Source organism: Chroicocephalus ridibundus, chromosome Z (genome assembly GCF_963924245.1).
Source record: "Chroicocephalus ridibundus chromosome Z, bChrRid1.1, whole genome shotgun sequence".
NCBI classification, from domain to species: Eukaryota; Metazoa; Chordata; class Aves; order Charadriiformes; family Laridae; genus Chroicocephalus; species Chroicocephalus ridibundus.
In genome coordinates, this window is record NC_086316.1 from 18779908 (window position 1) to 18799057 (window position 19150).

General features: G+C 39.1%; 1 protein-coding gene across 10 annotated transcripts in view; it reads left to right on the forward strand.

Annotated features, from left to right (window-relative positions):
- The first annotated feature begins 743 nt into the window (after positions 1–743).
- DMXL1 (Dmx like 1) overlaps positions 744–19150 on the forward strand; it is an 85224-nt gene continuing 66817 nt past the window's right edge. For all 10 annotated transcript variants that reach the window (XR_010069172.1, XM_063321075.1, XM_063321077.1 and 7 more), the window contains exons 1-4: positions 744–935; positions 11022–11147; positions 16741–16818; positions 18914–18992. Coding sequence is in view for 9 of the 10 variants with exons in the window: in XM_063321075.1 (XP_063177145.1) it covers positions 849–935; positions 11022–11147; positions 16741–16818; positions 18914–18992 (370 nt within the window). In the remaining variant the exon portion in view is untranslated. The remainder of the gene's footprint in view (positions 936–11021; positions 11148–16740; positions 16819–18913; positions 18993–19150) is intronic.

Consider the following 19150-nt stretch of genomic DNA (forward strand, 5'->3'; position numbering starts at 1 on the left):
AGGTTACACCGTGTGTCGCTCTTGGGCCTGACTTATCTTATCTCGTGGGGCCAAACCGGCCTCCACTAATCCCGCTCTTAAATGGCACGTAAAGCAACATCCATCCTACATAGCTCCTGTTTTCTTTTTTATCATGTTACGAGGAAGGTGAAAAAAACGGTTGCCTACAGCTAATCTGGTGTCCGAGGAAAATGTCTTCTTCGTTTCCCAAGTCTCAGGGAACCACGTCTGCCATTGCTAGATGCTCCCTCTTGTAATGGCCTATGGAACGGCTGTGGCCGAGTCCCCCCGTTTGTGTAATTACGTGGGCTATAAGGCGCTGCGTTTGGGGTTACTGACTCTTGCCAAGGTTACCGACTCCCGCGTCCGCCCCAGCAAAGCGGAAGGCCCGGCAGCAGGCTTGGCAAGTGTCGAGTGCCCCTCCTGGGTCAGCCACACCGACCGCCTTTGCCAGCCGGCCGAGGCTGCATTTCCCACAAAAAAGTTAAACTCACCACCTCAAACCCCGCCCCCGCCCCCCACCGCCCACCCCAGTGGCCCTGAGGGGCCTCGGGAGGGGCCAGGCGCCGGGGGGGGAGGGGGGAGGCGGTCGCAGCCCGGCTCTCGCGAGAGTTCGCGGCGCGGGCGCGGCGCGGCCGCTGGGCGGGCGGCGGAGGTCGCCGGCAGGGGGCGCTGCACCTCCGTGCCCCGCCCCCCCCGGCCCGGCCCGGCCCGGCCCGGCCCCGCCCCGCCCCGCCCCGCAGTATGTGCCGCCGCCGCCGCCGCCGCCGCCTCCTCCTCTGCCGCCCGCGGGACGTGGGGCGGCCGAGCGGCAGGGGCCGGCGGCGCCTCCCCTACACCTCCTCGCCATGAACCTGCACCAGGTGCTGACGGGGGCGGTGAACCCCGGGGACAACTGCTTCTCCGTGGGGAGCCTGCATGACCAGCCCTTCACGGTGAGTCCGCCGCCGGGCCCCTGCGCCGGGCTCCCCGGCGCTTAAAGCGGCTGCGTCAGGCGCGGCGGCGGCCGCCGACTCCTGGAGCAGGGCTGGTAGCGGCACTGGTCGCCGCCGGGGGAGAGCTTCCCTGAAAGGCCTGCGGCGCACCTGCCCGCGGCCCGCCCGCGGCCCGGGGTCCGTGCAGAACTTTCCCGGGGAGGCGGTGGTTCGCCAGCCCCGAGGTGCCGGGGGCCGGCCGGGCCGGTGCGGGCGGTGTTCGGAGCGAGGCAGGGAGGGAGGGGGCCCCGGGGGCGAGCGCGGTGGTCGGCGGGGACCGGCGGAGGCGGGCGGCGCTGGCAGCCGGGTTTGCCCAACGCAGGAATATGGTGGCTTTGGTAAAAGATTACATAAACGTCAGGCGGGACGCGCGGCGGGCTGGGAACGGGAATTTCAGCGCTCGCCTTCGGTCCGAGGTGTGATTAAAACCTTTCCTGGTCATAGTTGAAGAGGATCTTGAAACACCGTGCCTTAGCGTTAAGATTTTTAGAACCATTTTTGAATTCCCTGTCGGTGTTTATACTTGGAGTGGAGAAAAAACACTCGCAGTACGTCGTAAAGGCTAAAGCCCTTTATTAGTGTTTGTTTTCCTCCCTTTCACTTTTGTTTTGTAAACAGACTTCTGTTGTCCTGCCTTTCTTCCCACCCTCCCTCAGAAATATACCCTTCCTGCCTTGCGTTTTTGGTTGAAGAGGAATGAAATAAGACACAGTAAAGTTTCTCAGTGCACCATGTTTGAGTATTTTTAACCTTACCTTTTCTGGCCGCCCGTAGTGACAGCATAGCCTGGTTTTAAGTTTATAGGGGAATGATAGAAATGCAAAAATTAAGAAACTTATTTTTTTCTGTCCCGTCTGGTGTACGCAGTTGTATTCAGCTGGCTCCTCGTTGCTCCCCTTAGTGCTTGGAAAGGTGGGGAACAGGCAGTGTTCAGAGTGAAGCACCACCCCAGAGCTGCTTCCCCAGAGCTAGGCTGGCTTTGCAAAGTCCCTTTATCTGCAGTCTTGTCCTGTGATGTCCTCGCTTCCAACAAAAAATTCCTCTGAAGAAGTTCATGTTGGAAGGTTTCTTAAACAACAGTGATTGGGACTTCACATTCCAACTGTGCCTAACTTTCTGATTTTACATACCCAGAAATATTAAAGACCCACCAGTGATGGGAAACCATTTGGTAAGAGACAAGGAGGTTTGCTTTACAGGAAAATGCTAGTAAGCTTTTGAAGTGTGTTCTCGTAAGTTTCACATTTTAATATCATTATTTTTTGAGGGAAATCAAGTTATCAGTGTCACCAAGGTGTTCTCTGCTTGTTACAGCCTAACTTATCAAAAGTGTTAGAGCTCCGCAATGGATGAGAAGAGTAAGAATCTCTCTTTCGGGAGAAAGGAATGATTGGGAAGTGCACTTTTCAGTAACTGTTTCTATGATCTCTTTTTTGCAAGAGCTGTTTTGACATAAATATAGTAACAATGTTTCCTACGGATGAATTCATCTTGCTTTTACCAAGAAGGTTATTAATGGATTTCTTTTCCTCAGATTTAAAATGGGGAGCAGAAATATCCTCGACTGCTTCAGGTTTGGTGTTAGTTTTGGTTTGGTTTAGTTTTGTTGTGGGTTTTTTCTTTGTTGGTGTTGCTGTTACTCATTTTATAATGCTTTGTTGAGTTCATGAGGTTGCTCAGAAGGATTAAGTGAAAGGTACTGAAACTGATTTCTGCCTTTTTGGAAAGCAATGGTGGACTTAACCTTCAGAAAATCCAACAAGAAAAATGGACAATTTTCCCATATCTGAAGTCATTATATAAGCATTAATAAGTATAAATGCTCTTGAATGATATCTTAGAAATGGGAATAAAACGTATCTCAGCAACCTTCTGTTTCCAGTTTTCATGGCTGAGAACTTCTATATAGAAGCTGATATTTCAGGGTTATGTACTGTGCAGGTGGGGTGAGTTACCTTTGTCTGGCCAAAGAACTTTGTCTTTAATACCTTGATTTTTTTGGATATGGCATTGTTCAGAGTATTGTCTGATATGCTGTACTGAATACTTAAGGTGAAAAGTTTCAAAATATTACAGTTCTAAGGTAAAAATAACAGATTCTTCTCCTAAACTCTGAAAAATTGGAAGTGAAACTAGTTGAAAAGTGCCTGTACCCACTGAATTGCATGCACCTTTTTGAACATGTGCAGTTCTGTTTTAAGATGGTATTTGACGTACTTGTCCTAGTCGCGTGCAGGTTTGTTGTTCAGGCCTTCTTTTTCTAGGATGTGAAGTGTGAACTGGAGCATGAGCTTCCTTGGAGAGAACATTGATAGAGTTTTTGGCACGTCTCTTATTTATATATAGAAAAAGACTCATAAGCATCAAGATACCATAAGAAGCATGCCTGTTATTTATCCACTGAAAGCAGGCAGTAATAACATATGGTACACAAAATGAATGAGAATTCGGCCCTCAGAAGTCAGAATTTAATTGCTTATTGTCAGTGTGCTTCTCTTGAAATCTAATTATTTTTCATGTACTTGCCCACAGTGGAGTACATCCTTTGCTTTCTTTTGTTGTTTTCACCTCTGAAATATTTAGTAAAAAAGCATTTGTTTAATGAGTTCATGGACATATCACATTGGATACTGTTCTACTAGTTATTACGAAAATTGTATTTTAAGTTATTCGGTAATGAGCATTGATACAACTTTTGTGATTGGTTGGTTTTTTGCATTTTTACTTGTTCAGTTCTACTTCTGTAATATTTTTTTTCCTTTTTTTCCAAGTATCAGAAGAGGAGGAAAAAACAATAATCACTGTGAGCAATAGCAACTTTACAAGCACAAGTGCCAAGACTGGTAATGGAAGTCACAAAAGAGCGCTTGTTTGTAAGGGTGAAAATTTGGGAGAGAAAGATAAATTGCATGGTTTCTTTCAATGCAACCAGAATCTTTTCTGGACAGATTTCCTCTCTGTGTGTAACTAAATTCACCCTGGACTTGGGACTTACTTTGCATGATTGACAAAACTGTGAACTTCAAATGTTAAGTTGAAAAGCACTTGGAAAATGTGGTTTTTTTGGATCAGTTTGGTCAAGACCACACTGAATTTTCTGAAGATACTGGGTTGTGATGTAAAGGTTTCCATCTTTGTAAAATTCTTTGATATAAAGATTTCCAGCTTTGTAATTTTTTTATAAATAAAAATAGATTCTGTGGCTCAATAAAATTGTTACTTCTCTGTCTAGAAAATACTTAACATTTTCTTTATATTTAGAATTCCATGCATATCTATAGTCAAGAAAATTAACTGACTGTTCGCAAGAGTCACCCAAGAAGTTACACTGTTTACTCCTGCTTCTTGATTATGATTTAGAAAAAGGAAAGGAAAACTTTTTGATACTTCTTTTTTTTTTTCCTCTGTGTTCCAGTTAGCCTATTCTGAACTAAGAAATGAATTGTTTTTTGAACTGAATTAATCTAAAAAAAAAAAAAAAGGATAAGACCTCTTTATATTTCAATGGAAAGTGCAGTTTCACTGAGATTTGGTTCTAAGTGCATGGCCAATCAATTTGCCACTTAAAGAAGTATATTAGTTCAAGTACTTTTGATAGATTAGAAGGCTGGAGTTTTTTCCAAGGATGATGAAAGAATATTTATTAAATTTAATTAATCTTTGTAATGAAAGAAATATTTTTTTTAAATAAAATATTTAGATGTAATACTTAGACCAGAGTAAGTTTTGATAAGGGGGGTGGGGAGAGACCATGCTAAAATAATAGTGCAAATGTAAGTTTGCGTGGATCAGATATCTTTTTTTTAATAGAGTAATTCAGAAAGGTACCACGTGATTCATGGTGGCTGTTCTTTTTTATTTTGACCATTCTGTGCAAAGGAGAGAAATACAGAAGTTACTGCAGTATCACCCACTTAATAAATTTATTTGCCTTTACTTTTTGTCTTTACTTTTCATAAGAATGACTTTTGTGGTGTATTTTTCTTAGAAGAGGAACTGAATGGGGTGGGGGGAATAAAAGGAGTAAGACATAAGGAAATATTCCTCTTCTGCCTGTGCCTATTTGTGTTGCATTTAAGCAGCATTTAGCCCTCGCAGACTGAGAATGTATTATGTTTATGTGCTCAATCCAGCAGAAGAAACAGCTGTATTTAAAAAACACAGGTTTTTCTATTTTTTTGTTAATAAGTTTTGATTCATAGTCAACAGTGTTTTTCCTTGAAATAGCGCCTTTTTTTTTTTTTCTTAAACGGCAAAATGAATCTTCCCTAAGGTATAATGGTTGTAGAGGTCATAAAAATACCTGTTGTAAACTTCCACTTTCAAACAAGTGGTAGAAATGTTATTCAGCTATTATAGAATTCAGATAAAATCTTTTATTTGGTCAATTTGGTTGTGAGCCTTGGCATCCTGACCTTCGGGGCTTGCTTCATTTCATTTGCAAGGGACATAAGAACCCTTGAGACCCATCAGTGGTAAAAATGGCCTCGACCTGGCTTGAGGATTACCTCGGATACAGTAACTGAATCAGTTGCAAAACAAAAGAAGCAAAAGATAGTGTGGGTTGTTGAACCCGTAAGCTTCCAGTATAGCTATAGCGGGAAGAGAACATTTCCAGAAAAGTTACAGTGAACTGTTAAGTGTAGTCCCTTGGCCTGCTTCGGCTGGGTGGTTCTGTATGACCTCGGGCCAGCACGGAGTTTTGCATTATCTTTCTAGTGTGTATGTTCATCCCATATATTGCATGTGTTATATATATATATAAATTACTTTATAAATGCAAATGTGTGCACACACATACTACCACGTTCACCTGTGGATAATAGCTGGCAATTTATGGTGTGTGTACTTGTGCCCTTCATTTAAGAGATGTAGGTTAAATAAAGTTTGTGCAAGATAACGTGTCACTCCTTATGTAGCTGTAGCAGAAACTATAGTAAAAACTTTGTATGGCAGTACATGGAAGAAATATATAAAGAGGGTTGAGTATAAAGGGAAATAACTACTTTAGAGGTGCTGTGCTAAGTAAGAGGTCAAGACCCCTGTTCATTTGCTTTTCTTCTGTTGAGAGTGGAGTCTAATTTGCCCATACCATTCTCTGAGTTGTATATGTCAGGCTTTCAGTTTAGAAAGAAAGGAAATAGTATAGACAATTATATGAACTACTTTCTATTAAAACTGACATGCTTTTAAAGCACTGTTATTGTCAACATATCTGTTAATATTTTCCAAAGAAATATGATTTTAGAAGTAAAAGCTGAAATCTGTTTAAAAGAATGGGTAGAAATTGTGTGAAACCCCTGTACCACATGCAAAATCACGTTTATTTTCACAGGCCTGAATCATCTTTCACTTCCTAATTTCAGGTTTGTTTTGTTGTGTCAACAGCTAGTGAAATCTATGTTCATGCAGCTTGAACTAGTTCTACCTTGTTTATTCGTGTAAAAGAAGAACAAAGCATTGTTTAATAAACATTCCAAGAACATGATAATGTCAACATCATCTACTTGTCCCATTGTGCAAAGACAACTTTCTTGTAAATATTCTAGGACATTCATAAGGTGAAAGGCTTTTATGGCTTGCCAAAATCAGATTTAGAGGCTCTGCTTGCTTTAAAATGGCATCTAAGGGTTTTATTATTTTTTAAAAATAATTATTTAGGAATTCTTTCCTAGTTGAACTGTATGGCAGCATTTTGTGCCCCCTCCCCCCCTCAAAGACCAGGTGATATAGACAAGAGTATAGATATGAGAAATGCTTATGCTCTGAAATTGCTTCTTGCCCTACACTTAATAGAACACTTGAATTACCTTTTTTTCTTAGTTTCAATAGCTCATAAAAATGCAATCTCAGTAGCTTCTGTCAAAATGAAAATGAGTGACGTGAACTATTGTGGACAAGTCTTGCAGTAGAAGGCAGATAAAGTTGAGTGGTGGGCAGAATTCATTTCTGTTATATCTGAGAGACTGTTATGGTACAGAAAGTATCCCTTAATCCTGAGTACTGACTTCTGTTATACTATGCTGAAATACCTCATGCAATTTTCTGAGATGAAAAAATGTAACTGTAAAATTAGTCCAGGAGTTAGTTTTGTACTCTTGTTTTAGAAAAATGTCTTCATGGGATACTACTGCTTAGAAACTTCATTCAGAACAGGAGTCTGGGTTCCAGGGAGTTTGTATGAGGATGTGACTTCTCTGCACAGAGACAGTCTAATGGATGAGTTGCAGTGGGGACGGCAAAAAACCAAAGGAAGGACACCTTAGGAGGTGGGGAACCCTAAAGCTTCCCTTCCAAAGTGTCTGGTCAGTGTGAAGCATAATGGGATTGGGATGGTAGGCAACAGTAGGAAAGGGAGCCTGCTGCAGTTTCATTGCCAGACACCTTAGGTACCTTCTATTCAGACACTTTTTTTCTCTGAAATATATAGCTTCCTTCCCCTCTGCATCCCATGCCTTTTGTCTTTGAAATTGTGGTTCTCCTGCAGGCGAACATTGACTAAATGTCCAAAATAACTTCCAAGTCGTCATCCTTCTGCTTGGCTGTAGTTATATTTGGAAACTCTTTGAAAATGCTTTTTTTTTCCCCCCTTCCTACCTCTTTGAGGACAGATCAGCTCTACAGGCTTATGAGCTAGTCAGTGGTTCTACAGTTTATTGGGGATTGGGAAGTCAATGTGAACAAGTATGATCTAATCCATCTGAATAGGCTGATGTCAGAAGTGATTCTTTTTTCCCCAAATGCAATTTTTTTTCAGGTAATGTGGAGAATTACCACAATGTAAGGATGGGATGACTATATTTTTCTTCCAAGGATCGGATTTTAAAAGAACACTTCTCTCACCCCCACCCTGGTCTGGTTTCTTACAAGTGCACTTCTAATTAATTGTTAGAACTGAGAACTGCTAGGATAAGAAGATATTCCCCAATTCCCCTTCAGAAAGTTCATCCCCAATTTGACAACCTTTCTTTTTTTTTAAACACACAGCATATGAAGTTGGGCAGGAAATGAGTATTAAACATAAAATAATAGCCATGTTTAAATATAGCAAAAGGGAGGAGGAGCTATAACTCTCGGACAAGAATTTATATTCATAAAGGGAACATTTTCATGAAACAGCAAGTCTAGGATGTTTGCATACCTCTTTGAGCTACTGCTGTCCAGCACAGCCTGCGGCAGCAGGAGATAGCCTGATTTCTGATACTATTTTAAGTCCTTCGTCCTGATACATTGATGAATGTAGCCGTTCCTAAAGGGTCCAGTGTGTAGTATTTGATAGTTACTTTAGAGTTCTTCCAGTGCAAAATGCCAAGTGTACTCAGGATTCAAGATGCAAGAAGGACGTCGACCTGTTGGAGCAGGTCCAGAGGAGGGCCACAACAATGATCAGAGGGCTGGAGCGCCTCTGCTATGAGGACAGGCTGAGAGAGTTGGGGTTGTTCAACTGGGAGAAGAGAACTCCGGGGAGACATTATAGCGGCCTACCAGTACCTAACGGGGGCCTACAGGAAAGATAGGGAGGGACTTTTTACAAGGGCATGTGGTGATAGGATGAGGGGTAATTTCCTCAAACTAGAAGACAGTAGGTTCAGATTAGATATCAGGAGTAAATTTTTCACTATGAGGGTGGTGAGACACTGGAACAGGTTGTCCAGAGAGGTTGTAGGTGCCCCATCCCTGGAGGTTTGGATGGGAATTTGAGCAGCGTGGTCTAGTGGGAGGTGTCCCTGCCCATGGCAGGGGGGGTTGAAACTAGATGATCTTCAAGGTCCCTTCCAACTCTAACCATTCTGTGATTTTTATTTTTTTTTTTCGGTATGTTAAAACTGGTCAAGTTCTTGATCCCATTTAAATGGTTAGTTTATGAACTTTAGGATGACTGCTAATGGTATGTGTTACTGCATATGCTGGTGCTTGCTCACCGTGGTGGAAATACTGTGGTTTTGTGACACTACGTGATCTCAGGCTTGCCTGTGAAGCTAGAAATGGAGAGAACCAGATGGGAGAAATCTATTCTAGTAAGTCTGTGAGGTGCTGATGAGGCCTAGAGGGGCATACAGAAGAGCAGGTGGTCTTCATACAGTTTTTGGCACTTCAGTCTTTTAAAGACGATTTTAATAAAGCCATGTTCTGTCTTTAAAGTGAAGCACTTTTTCTTTTTTTTTTTTTTTTTTTCCCTTCCTTAAAATTGCTTCCATGTGGAACACTATATTCAACAGAATGGCTTTGGGAAAAATTGTATATATGGTACTTCTGAATAACCTTTGCCTGGTGGACTAGGGTGAGTCACCAGGTGAGATGGTTTTTAACTAAAGAAAAAAATGTTGTCTGAGGAACAGGTCCAAAGTTCATGTAATTGCGGTATCAAAATAATCACTTTAACATTTGAACAAAGAGTAGGACTCAATCTCCTCTTTTGGAATGAGTTTTAAATGAGGCTTTGGAGCCTGTGGTTTAATATGTCAATTTGTAATAAATGCTGCTCTTTTGACAGGAGGAATTACACTGCTTAAACCTCTTCTTGAAGCTGAAGAGGGGACAGGTCAGGAAAGGGCTGAAAAAGCTGGCCAATAATAAGTGATCATAAACAAATATATGGTTATATTTAGTCTGCAGAAGCATTCTGGACAGAATTTTCAATTATCAGGTTATTTTAAGGATGGCTTCTCATCTGCTGGTTGGAAAGGAATAGCTGAATATTGGCTGAGAATGTTGATCACAGTCTTCTGGGTAGGTTTATTTTGTGAAATATCACCAAACCCTTTGTAGGGAAAATTGTCTTTTGACCAAAATATCCATATTTTTAAAATTTATTTCAATGTATGTAATGGTATGTTAGTCTAGGTCAGGCTTGGCTAAAAGTACTCTTTCATGTGAAATGCCTGGAAACATGATCCTCAGATTTCACATTTGTAAATCTAACATTCAATATTACTGCTTTTTTTCTTTCAAGTCAAAAGTGGTTTTACTTAATATATGAGAAATTGGTAGGGTTGGTTGTAAGGCATGATCATTTATATCAGTATACGGAAATCTTCTGTTTGCGGCTTTTGTGAGACTGTTCTGTTCTTGAATCTTTTGGCCAACTAAAATGGCTTTTTGGCCCTGTTACTGTTCTCTTGCACTCTAAGAGAACACTATTTTTTGTGCTCTTAATTTTGTTGCTGCTTCCTGGCTTTAACATTTTAATAGATGTTCATTCCTTGTTCTAGGACTTTCATCCTTGAATGCTATATTCTTACGCTTATTGGATGATTCTGCTCACTATTGTTTCCACAAGTTTCCTCAGTGTTCAGTCTTTCTCTCCATTTTATTCTGTGCTCAGTTTCTAATAAAACTTGCATAAAAATAGGAAGAAATTTTGACATTGCAGTACTCAATCAGTTGGCTTTGTGAATGTGCTAGATATATCAAATTACTTAGTGACAATATAAGTTTAAGAAAAAATCAAATTAATCAATGGAATGCAAATAACAGGAGACTCAACAAGTCTGAAAGCACAGCTTTGCTTTTTGGTAACTAAGCTTCATTCTGTTACCCCCTTGCATTTTTCCTTTACTAAATTCCTTAGTAAATGCTTTGTATCATTTTAGCTCCTCAGTTCTGTTCCCCCTTTTCAAAAATTTATTTTTAAATGCCTCTGTCCTCAGTCTAGAAAATATGTAACTTTTTCCTACTTTGCATGAACTTTGTTCTTCATGCTTTTTCCTTTCTCTTAGATGATTTCATAACTCCCGTCTTTTTTGCCTCTTCTATCTTGAACCACTGTTTGTTATGCAAGTGTTGTGATGCATTTCTAAGCATGGAGGGATGGTAATTTGCCACTTCTGTTGCTTGATTTAAAAGGTAGACATCTGTTTGATCTCTGCAAATACGTCTATACTTCTCTCCATAATGTTCTGCTTGGATAGGGTACACGGGCTATGCTGTTTCTTACTTCACTGATATGCCAAAAATAGCTAAAGCTTTACTTAATTATTATTTCTTTTTTATTAATTTTAAATATTATTATTAAATATTAAATATTATTATTATTTCTTTTTCTAGGCGTATGCATCAGGATGTGATATTGTGGTATTGGGGACTGACTTTGAAAGATTACAGATAATTCCTGGAGCAAAACATGGAAACATTCAGGTGGGATGTGTGGACTGTTCAATGCAACAGGGGAAGGTACGTAAAACAGCGTTTCTAGTAATATTCTGTCAATGTCACGTTAAGCACCTCCTTGAGAGCATGGATACTTGCAAGTTAAAGCAAATACACAAGAGCGAATAGTAAAATGGCCAATTGCTTCATGTCTTTATTTGTGGAAAGCAGCACAGTGAATGTGAAATAGTAACCATAGATATGAGTTTGTAGAAGATATGTAGGGCTGCACAGGAAGATACAGATACACGCAGGGCTGCGTAGAGGAGATAGCAAGAATTTGACTAAAATGAGTAAGGTGGAAGCAAAGGTAATTTATTCGCTGTGGCTTCACACTACTGGGTGTGTCATCAACATGCTTTGAGATGTTAGTGTGTGGCACCAACTGAGTGCTTCCACAAAAATCACTTTCAGGTCATCTGGAAAAATGACATCGCTTTCAAGCAATTCATAAAGGCTTAAAGCTGCTTTGGGACATGGTTTTGCTTTCTTGAATTCTCAGCTTTTCATTCTCTTATGTAGGTAAACTGGATCAGAAATCTTGTATTTTAGACACTACGATGTTTCAAGTCCTTTTTACAGAGGTCTTTCTTATTTGTTCTATCACAGTAAAAAAAAAAAAAAAAAAAAAAAAACAACAACAAAAAAAACCAAAACCAAACAAAAACAACCAGGTAACTTTATTCATTGGGATACCACAGCGTGCTTAAGCTATTCACAGACACAGTAGGAACCGTGTCTGGGTACAGATTGGCTCACCTAAGGGTTTTTTTGTTGCTTTCTTTAAGTCTGTCCTAGTAAGGAGGTAATGTGAGCCTTCTGCTCATCAGTACAAGCCTTATGAGCTGCTGAGTGCTTTAGTTACATTCTGGTGTCCATCTTGAGATGAGACTTCTGCATGGAAACCAGTTCGTGTTTACATGTGAAGTCTACGATGGTGATCCCCAGGCGCTCTCTGTTCATGCTTTTTAATGTTTGAGTGATGAACACCTGCAATGGTAGTGAATACCATTCACTAACATAAATGAACATAAATGAAAATGAGGAAACGTTCTCCTCTGTCTCTGGTACCTTGTAGCCATAAAGATTGCATGTGGGTCTCCATTGGCTGCTGTTAACTAGAAAGTTTTTTTGAGTTCACTGGCTGTGTGTTAACAGATGGTGAATTACACATGCGGATCACATATCACAGTTAATCTTGTAAAATTTTTCTGCAAATTTGCAAGGTCATCTTGACTGCACAACAGCAGTTCTGCATGCATTTAAATGACAAACTGTTCTTGAAGTGTAAATTAACACAGATGAATATATCAAATGATCAAACTTAGATCAAGCTTTAAAATTTTTTTGTTTCTTAAGTAGACCTGTGTAATCATTTTGATTCTGACAGTTGGTGTTGTTTGCTGTTAGGAGTTAGGCTATAGAGGTATTTGCAGGGTGCTGAAAGTATTTCAGCAGTGAATGGTTAGGAATCTATTTATGGACCGGACTGATCAATGCATTTCCGGTTCACTGTTGCAAGGACGGAATCTCTTCTTACAGCTTCTACATCAGTATTGACACACAGATCTCTCTTCAGTTTACGTCCGTATTATTCTTTATTGTTTAAAATCTGTACGAAGAACCAGAGTGCAAATAATTTAGCTTATTTAGGCTGCAATTTTGAACCTTTCTAGAAAGCATCTAGTTATAATATGTAGTTTATGAATTATGTACCTTTTTAATTTTTTACTTTATGGAGAACTGCTATCCAGCATTTTCTTAATAATAGCTCGCCTTTACTGTCTTTGAAGGATCTCCATCTTTCTCCCTTTGGATGACAGGATTGGTTTGTAAGAGCGTTATTTTCTTGTTACAAAAGTAACGAGTTGAATTTTTTCTCCATCCTTGCCCCCTGAATCTAATTCTAGTTTATTGGGAAGCTAGTGCCTTGTGAAGCTACTTTGAAGTAGCAGTAGCTTAGAAGTTCATGTATGACCCACCTCTCCCTTGGCTTTCAAGGGTGGGGGGAACATGGCACCATCTTTTCTCTTCCTAGTCTAGTTTTGGAGATAAGCTTAATTCTCTGTCTCCAAGAATGAGATGAGAGGAAGAAAATGGATGAAAATTTTTAATCATCCCAAGAAAGCATGTGTGTATATGTTTATATTTACATATGTTTGTATGTGTTTGTATACATATATATAAAAAAAAGCCTTTTTAAAGTCTCGCATGGATTTGCAAGGACTAGTTCCTGAAACAGGATAATTTAATCTTAGGCAACTGAATCCAGTCTTCTGCCTCTGGTTGTAGGCAACTTGGTAATCAGCAATTTATTTGTAAGTGGGTACAGTACTTGATCTTCTCCCACACAATATAAGCTACAAGCCTTTTTCCAATTCATCTAGCGAACATAAGAATTAAGGTCAAAACTTTTAATGATGACCTGACAAAAATTTGTTTTTGTGGTTTGGCTTGTACAAATAGATAATAGAGTACAAAAAGATGGTCCTAGCTTCAGATCATTTGTAATGTTTAATCAAAGTTGTTTGCATCATGGCTGGTGACTGCAGTGTTACAATGTATATGAAGAGTTTTCTTTATGAAACAAACTATTTTGCTGATGTCAAAGAAAAATGTAGGTACTAATTAAAAATTTAATTTAGTTTACATGCTAACAGGTTGCCTGTAGAAAATTGGCAAGTAAAACCAGTAAGTCTGCTGTTTGGTAGTAAGTGATAACTTAGTAAGAGTTACAGGCCTTTTGATGAATGAGAAAAATGTTGGGGATTTCTATGCAATATGGAGGCCTGGTGGAGAAAACTATAAGTGTATCAAGAAAATGTTTGGATTATACTGAAACTCCATAAAATTATTACCTGATGCTGCCAGTTGTATTCTTAATTTGGACAAAGTGGTGAGAGTGGTCAAAGTTGCTTCCCCAAGGACTGATACTTTATTCTTATATGGCGGTGCAAGAATTATGGAGTCATAGAATAGTTTGGGTTGGAAAGGGCCTTTAAAGATGATCTAGACAAATCCCCACCCCCCCTGTTATGGGCAGGGACATCTATCACTAGATCATGTTGCTCAAAACCCTATCCTGACCTTGAATGGTTCCAGGGATGGTGCATCTACAACCTCTCTGGGTAGCCTCTTCCAGTGTCTCACCATCCTGATCATAAAAAAAATTCTTCCTTGTGTCCAATCTAAATCTACTTTCTTTTTGTTTAAAACCATTACCTCTTGTCCTATTGCTACAAGCCCTGGTAAAAAAGTCTTTCTCAATCTTTCATGTAAGACCCCTTTAAGTATTGAAAGGCTGCGATAAGGTGCCCCCGGAGCCTTCTGTTCTTCAGGCTGAACAACCCCAACTCTCTCAGCCTGTCCTCATAGCAGAGGTGCTCCAGCCCTCTGATCATTGTTGTGGCCCTCCTCTGGACCCGCTCCAACAGAAGCATGTCTTTTTTGTATTGAGGACTCCAGAGCTGGATGCAGTACTCCAGGTGGGGTCTCACCAGAGTGGAGCAGAGGGGCAGAATCACCTCACTCACCCTGGTGTCCACCATGCTATTTGATGCAGCGCAGGATATGATTGGCTTTCTGGGCTGCAAGTGCACATTGCCAGCTCATGTTCAGTTTTTCATCCACCAGTATCTCCCCTTTTCCGCAGGACTGCTCTCGGTCCGTTCATTCCCCTAGTCTATATTGATACTGGGGATTGTGCAAGGCGCAGGACCTTGCACTTGTCCTTGTTGAACTTCATGGGGTTCACATGGGCCTATTCCTCAAGCCTACCAAGGTCCCTCTAGCTGGCATCCCTTCCCTCTAGTGAATCAGCTGCACCACTCATCTCTGTGTCATCTGCAGACTTGCTGAGGGTGCGCTCACTGTCTATCATTAGGGATGACTATAATCTCTCTCTTACAACTCAGTAAGGTTTCTCTGCACATCTTACTTCTAATAACAGGACTCAAGACTGCACTAGGTATTTGGTTGACGTCTGGGTGAGTATTGTGGTAGTCTTCAGCACAAATTTGCGTTATTCTTTTTGGCGCCATGCTGCTCAGTGAGGACTAGCCAGAGTGGCTGTGTCATTGTGGAAGCCTGTGGGAATTTTCAGGAGGTAGCAGTTGCACTGGACACTAATTGTTTAACTGTTTAACATTTTGTCATGCTAATCTCAGTTTGTGTTCAAAACCCACAAAACAATAAAAACGGAAGTACTGTCCAGACTTGGAAAAAAGGAAAAATCTAATCAATATGAGTTTATATAAACTTCTTGCTATTTGGCTGTGGAATGGAATTATGAGAAGAAGAGTCAGGTAGTTAAAGAGAATTAGAGGGCAAATATTAGTCTGACATGTAAGGGAAAAAGCTTCTTCAGGCATTTTGCAACTGTGGCAAAATTATTCTTGGCATTTTTGGGTCAGGCTGATGTTTGGGTTGTTCACATTACAGAAATGTATTTAACTATCTGTTTTTTTAAATGCAGAGGGTTTCTCTTGAAGGTACGGATCTATGGATTTTAGGATCTGTATGGATCTGTACATTGGTACAGATAGTGTGCATCTGTAATTAATGGATCTGTAAATAATACTAACAACTTAGGTATGACAGTTCAGCGCTTTTTTTCTTAAAGTTGTTATGACTGATACCGAAAACAAAATGTATTGTATAAAGTGACTCTGACTTCAGTGTTCTTAAAAGAAAACTGTGGATGCTTTCTGAGCCAGAATTTCACAGAAATAGGAAATTGACTATTACAGCATAACAGAACTGTAGATATCCTCCTTATGACACCAAGCATCACCTCAGAATGAGGGATGTCCGTTATGAATGACCTATGCAAACTCCTTCATTTTTGTAAATCTGTATTTCAGGGTAGTTTTAGGCAATGCCTTTAACGGCTCTGTTGGGCTGTCTGCCTAAGGTCTTTAACATCCATTTGGTTTGTTTTGGCTCTTCTTAACAAGTCTTTTAAGCCTTTCTTTAAGTCTTTCATAGACATATCTTGAGATAAAGTACTCTTAATTTTGTCTCAATGCAAGATTGGGGTAGCTGGTACCACTGATGGAATAAGTCTTTGAAATACCAGTTAAAGCTGACCGTACTGCAACTTTTTTTTGAAGTATTTTACATTAGCATTTAGTAGTTCTTCTGTTCTGCAGTTCTCTGCATTGGGTGTTTAGCTTACTTAGCTTGTGTCTTCTGAATTTACTTTTTATAGCGTAGCGTGTTCTTATGCCAGAGAAGTCCACAAAAGTATCCTGAACCAATATTGGTTCCATTTCTGAGAATGTGAACTCAGAAGACTCCTTTGAGTGTTTACCTAATTTAATGTCAAAAGAATATTGATTAGAGATCTGATTAAAATTAAAAAGCTCATGTCCACCTTTACTCTCAGTATTTTAGCAGGACTAATGTGTAAATAATTTTTATTATCATCAACACGTGCTTCATGATTTTTGCTAGATACTATTTTTCCGTAATTGAAAGGGAAATTGAAAGGATGTTAGCTTCAAATTTACCTACAAGGAGGGTTAAAAGTAAAATAAAAAACTTGCATTTTATTCTTGTTTGTTCTATAACTTGTTTCTTTATTTGTTTACATACATATAAATATAAATTGCTTTAGATTGCAGCTTCTTACGGAAATGTGATTTGTATCTTTGAGCCCGTTAGCCTTTTGAAGCAGAACAGCAGTCATCATAATGTAAGTAATTCATCAGTCCTTAATTCATTTACTCAGTTATAAAGCCTGACTAATTTTTCTGTTTTGCTTTAAAGTTGAAGATTTCTTTGATGTCTTCTTTTAATGCTGGAATAAAATTGAAAGATAAGATGGTCCTTGGGAAGTGAAAATGGTAGGAGGAGGGCAGAGACATGTTATTTGAAATAGTTTTAATAAAAATTGGTTTTACTATAGTGCTTCATATTACTGATTTATCTAACTTTAAAATTCATAACTGAAATATGCCAGAACCCAAAAAGACGTGCATGCCTGTGTTCTCCAAAGAGATAGCCATTGAATAGGAATTCCTTTTTGAACCACCTTGTGTAGCCTTTATGTCCTGATGTGTTTTACAGTTCTTATTTTAACTTTGGTTTATGAAACTGTATGCTCTTGGTCAAATCTGTAATAGTTTCAAAAAGTCTATGGCCTTTTTAGAATATCTGACTGAATGCTTATACTTCAGTGTTATAATGGTGAATAAGAAAAATACTTATTCTCTTGATAGCATGGCTTCGTTTCGGTGACAGCAGTTTAGTGAATTAGGAGCCAGAATCTTAATTTCTGGCTAATAGTATGATTTAGAGCAAGTTATTTAACCATGCTTCTTACATGGAGAGGATTACTTTTATCATTAGAAGCATTAGACTCTAATTAAAGTCACTGACGATATGAGGGCTTTGATAGCAATTGCTCAAGGAGCTTCTGTCTCCCTCTTCAGGGGTTTGGCCTCTGCATTTGTATTAATGATTTGTTTTATATGGCCATATAGTGGATTCCCTTCTTTATACTAACCAGCTCAGTCATATGGTTCTTGATATACTTGTAAATCAGTGTTATTTTATATATTAATTAAATAGCTAGTATTGAATATATATATATATATAATAATTTATACTACTGGAAAACAGTGGAATAAAATAATAGTAAAATGTGACTTCCTATGCTCGTATTAACTTATTAGAAGTACTGTGGTCTTTTTTGATCATTGGAGCTGTTGAATTCATCCTGAGTGTTTTTCTGTATCGGTAAACATTACACTTACCTTGAAACTTTGAAGTTAGTGTAGGAACTGTAAGCAATAGAGGAAGCACTCTCCGCCTATAGTTTGCTTTCAAATATTTATAATTGAAGAAATATTCTGTTATTTCATTCTTGCAGTTAACCTGCATGCAATAATTTCCAGCATATTTAGGTTAAGTTTGTCTTCCATTTACTAGAATGTTTAGGATCTAAAAAAAAGCAAAACCCAAACAAAAACCAGCTTCAGAAATATTTCATTTAGATCCTTATCTGCAGGTACTTCTGACTGTTGTCTACCAAACTTCTGAAAGATTTAGTTGTTATATTTTAACTTTCACATCTATTGAGTGGAGGTTGATTACTTTAAAAATGTGCTTGTGAATTAGGAAAAAAAACCCTGTTGTCTTTCATTATTGTTTCCAGTAATAATTTCAGTTTCTTTCATAATTCAAAGCATCAGCACTTTGCATCCTGTTATAAAAACAGACCAGATATATATTTTGTGAATTTAATCCCCAGCTTGCGCCAGTGAATGAAGTAATGATGCAAAATCCGAAGATAGTTGACTATCCTGTAGTATATTTAAAAAAAAAAAGGGGGGGGGGGGAAGTATTATGTGTGTTATCTTGGCCTTATTGAAATCCTTTAATTCAACAGTATTACTGATATCAAACACCAGGTGCATTTAGCGTATTTCATTTTTGAGATATCTTTTTTTTTTCCCCCCAAATATTGGGGAAATATTTTTACCCCCCAAATTGGACTTCCCTTTAAAAAAAAAAGACAGATTCTGATGATGATTTTATGTACTGAATTTTTTTCAAGCTATATTTTTAAAATAAGAAGTTAGAAACTTCTATTTGTACAGTGAGATTAATGGAAAGCTCTTTTGTTTAAAAATCAGAATTAATCCATTTTTATTGGATAAGCAGTAATATATTTTTAAACACATCCTTCATAAAAGTTGGAGAGTGCAGTGAAGTTGTACTATTTCTATTATAAAAGGGGAAAGAAGCATTTTAATGCTAATATTTGTGAATACTTAAAATTTCAGACATTACATTATCAGTGGCAGAAGAACGCTCAAATCTTACTGGAAGCCATAGCACATAATCTAACGTGGGATCCCACAGGTAAGAACAGAATAACAGAAACATCTAACTATTTGATACTGCAACTAATTTTTTTATTTAGATTTCACTGGTTTGAGGGGACAGGGAAAAGATTTTTGTTTTGTCCTAGCATGATAGAGAACACCAAAGTGGAGTGAAATCTACCTTTTGTCACTTTT